The sequence below is a fragment of the Urocitellus parryii genome, chromosome 1 (assembly GCF_045843805.1).
Source record: "Urocitellus parryii isolate mUroPar1 chromosome 1, mUroPar1.hap1, whole genome shotgun sequence".
Lineage (NCBI taxonomy): Eukaryota > Metazoa > Chordata > Mammalia > Rodentia > Sciuridae > Urocitellus > Urocitellus parryii.
The window spans coordinates 95,248,378-95,251,110 of NC_135531.1; the positions used below are offsets into that span (position 1 = coordinate 95,248,378).

The following is a 2,733-nucleotide window of genomic DNA, read 5'->3' on the forward strand; positions in this document are numbered from 1 at the left end:
CACATTAGCCACATGATGTCGCTGTATACCACAAAGTCTAGTCGATAGAAATAAGGTACCCAACACTAAAAGCTTTTAAAGGAGGAAGCTTCATTTTGTCAGCATCGGAGAGAAGACAAAAACGGTAAGGAGATACATGATTGAAAATATGAAGTAAAAAAGTAAGATTGTTTAGTAAGGTGAGAACAGAAGGAAAGGGGTAGTGTTTTTGCAATGCTGTTTTTCAGGCGAGGAGGCCTGGGATACTTGCTACTGCTTCTCTTGCTTCTCTCGGTCTGGGAGACCCCGAGCAGTCAGCTCCATTACTCGATCCCTGAAGAGGCAAAACACGGCACCTTCGTGGGCCGCATCGCCCAGGACCTGGGGCTGGAGCTGGAGGAGCTAGTGCCGCGCCTGTTTCGGGTGGCGTCCAAGGGCCGCGGGGATCTTCTGGAGGTAAATCTGCAGAATGGCATTTTGTTTGTGAATTCTCGGATCGACCGGGAGGAGCTGTGCCGGCGGAGCGCGGATTGTAGCATCCACCTGGAGGTGATCGTGGACAGACCGCTGCAGGTTTTCCATGTGGAGGTGGAGGTGAAAGATATTAATGATAATCCACCGGTTTTCAGAAGCAAAGAACAAAGGATATTTATTCCTGAAAATAGACAGTTGGATTCTCGATTTCCGATAGAGGGCGCTGATGATGCAGACATTGGTGCCAACGCTCTTCTAACTTATACCCTCAGCCCCAGTGATTACTTCTCTTTGGACATACAGGCAAGTGATGAACTGAGCAAATCTCTTTCTCTTGAATTGAGGAAATCTTTGGACAGAGAAGAAACACCAGAAATTCATTTATTATTGACTGCCACTGACGGGGGTAAACCAATACTGGAAGGTACAGTTCAGTTGCTGATCACTGTGCTCGACGCTAATGATAATGCCCCACTGTTTGAGCAAACTACATACAGAGTCCATTTATTAGAGACAACAGCAAATGGAACATTAGTGACCACATTAAATGTATCTGACGCTGATGAAGGTGTAAATGGGGAAGTTGTCTTTTCTTTTGGCAGTGATGTTTCTCCTAACATTCAAGAAAAATTCAAAATTGATCCTACTTTAGGAGAAATTAGAGTAATTGGTACTCTGGATTATGAAGAGACAAAATACTATGAAATCCAGGTAAAGGCAGTTGATAAAGGAAGTCCTCCCATGTCAAATCACTGCAAAGTTTTGGTGAAAGTGCTGGATGTAAATGATAATGCCCCAGAACTGGCAATCACTTCACTATCTTTGCCCATCAGAGAGGATGCTCCACTTAACACGGCCATTGCTCTGATTAGTGTGTCAGATCGTGACTCAGGTGCCAACGGGCAGGTGACTTGCTCCCTCACACCCCATGTCCCTTTCAAGCTAGTGTCCACTTTCAAGAATTACTATTCTTTGGTACTGAACAGAGCCCTGGACCGTGAGACCACATCTGACTATAAACTGGTGGTGACCGCCAGGGATGGGGGCTCACCTTCACTGTGGGCCACCTCTAGCGTGTCAGTGGAGGTGGCAGACGTGAACGACAATGCGCCAATGTTCCCGCAGCCCGAATACACAGTGTTTGTGAAGGAGAACAACCCCCCAGGCTGCCATATCTTCACGGTGTCCGCAAGGGACGCGGACGCTCAGGAGAACGCCCTGGTGTCCTACTCTCTGGTAGAGCGGCGGGTGGGTGAGCGTGCACTGTCGAGCTACGTGTCAGTGCACGCGGAGAGCGGCAAGGTATATGCGCTGCAGCCCCTGGACCATGAGGAGCTTGAGCTGCTGCAGTTTCAGGTGAGCGCACACGACGCTGGTGTGCCACCCCTGGGCAGCAACGTGACGCTGCAGGTGTTCGTGCTGGATGAGAACGACAACATGCCAACACTCCTGGCACCTGGGGTGGGTGGCGCCGGAGGCACTGTGAATGAACTGGTGCATTGGTCAGTGGGCGCTGGTCATGTAGTGACCAAGGTGCGCGCGGTGGATGCTGACTCTGGCTATAATGCGTGGCTCTCTTATGAGCTGCAACTGGTGGCAGGTGGTGAGCGCAGCCCGTTCCGTGTGGGTGTATATACTGGCGAGATCAGCACAACACGTGCCCTGGATGAGGCAGATGCTCCGCGCCATCGCCTACTGGTTCTGGTGAAAGACCATGGAGAGCCGGCACTGACTGCCACAGCCACAGTGCTCTTATCCCTGGTAGAGAGTGGCCAGGCGCCAAAGGCCTCATCACGGGCATCGGTCACCACTGCTGGCCCTGGAGTGACCCTGGTGGATGTGAATGTGTACCTGATCATAGCCATCTGTGCAGTATCCAGCCTATTGGTTCTCACGCTGCTGCTGTATACTGCATTTCGGTGCTCTGCGGCGCCCACGAAGGATGTGTGTGTGCCTGGGAAGCCTACACTGGTGTGCTCTAGCGCAGTGGGGAGCTGGTCTTATTCCCAGCAGAGACGACAAAGAGTGTGCTCTGGCGAGGGCCCGCCCAAGACTGACCTCATGGCGTTCAGCCCCAGTCTGTCCCCAGGTTTGAACACATCAAACAGAAATGAACATCCAGAAGCAAATTCAGATCTTTCCGGTAATGTAAGTCAAACTTTTAAGCTTTGCCTTAATTTTTTTAAAATTAGATATAACTTATCTAATGAGCTTTTCAAATGTCACTTTAAAAATATGTTCACGGTGTTCATTGACATTGAAACAAACCTTACCATTTAA

The 2,733-nt window shown here is 49.9% G+C and overlaps 1 protein-coding gene across 1 annotated transcript; it reads left to right on the top strand.

The window, feature by feature from the left end:
- The first annotated feature begins 213 nt into the window (after nt 1-213).
- LOC113179755 (protocadherin alpha-1-like) lies at nt 214-2,733 on the top strand. The gene has a single exon (XM_026384490.2). The coding sequence runs from the start codon at nt 214-216 to the stop codon at nt 2,731-2,733; it is 2,520 nt and encodes an 839-aa protein (XP_026240275.1).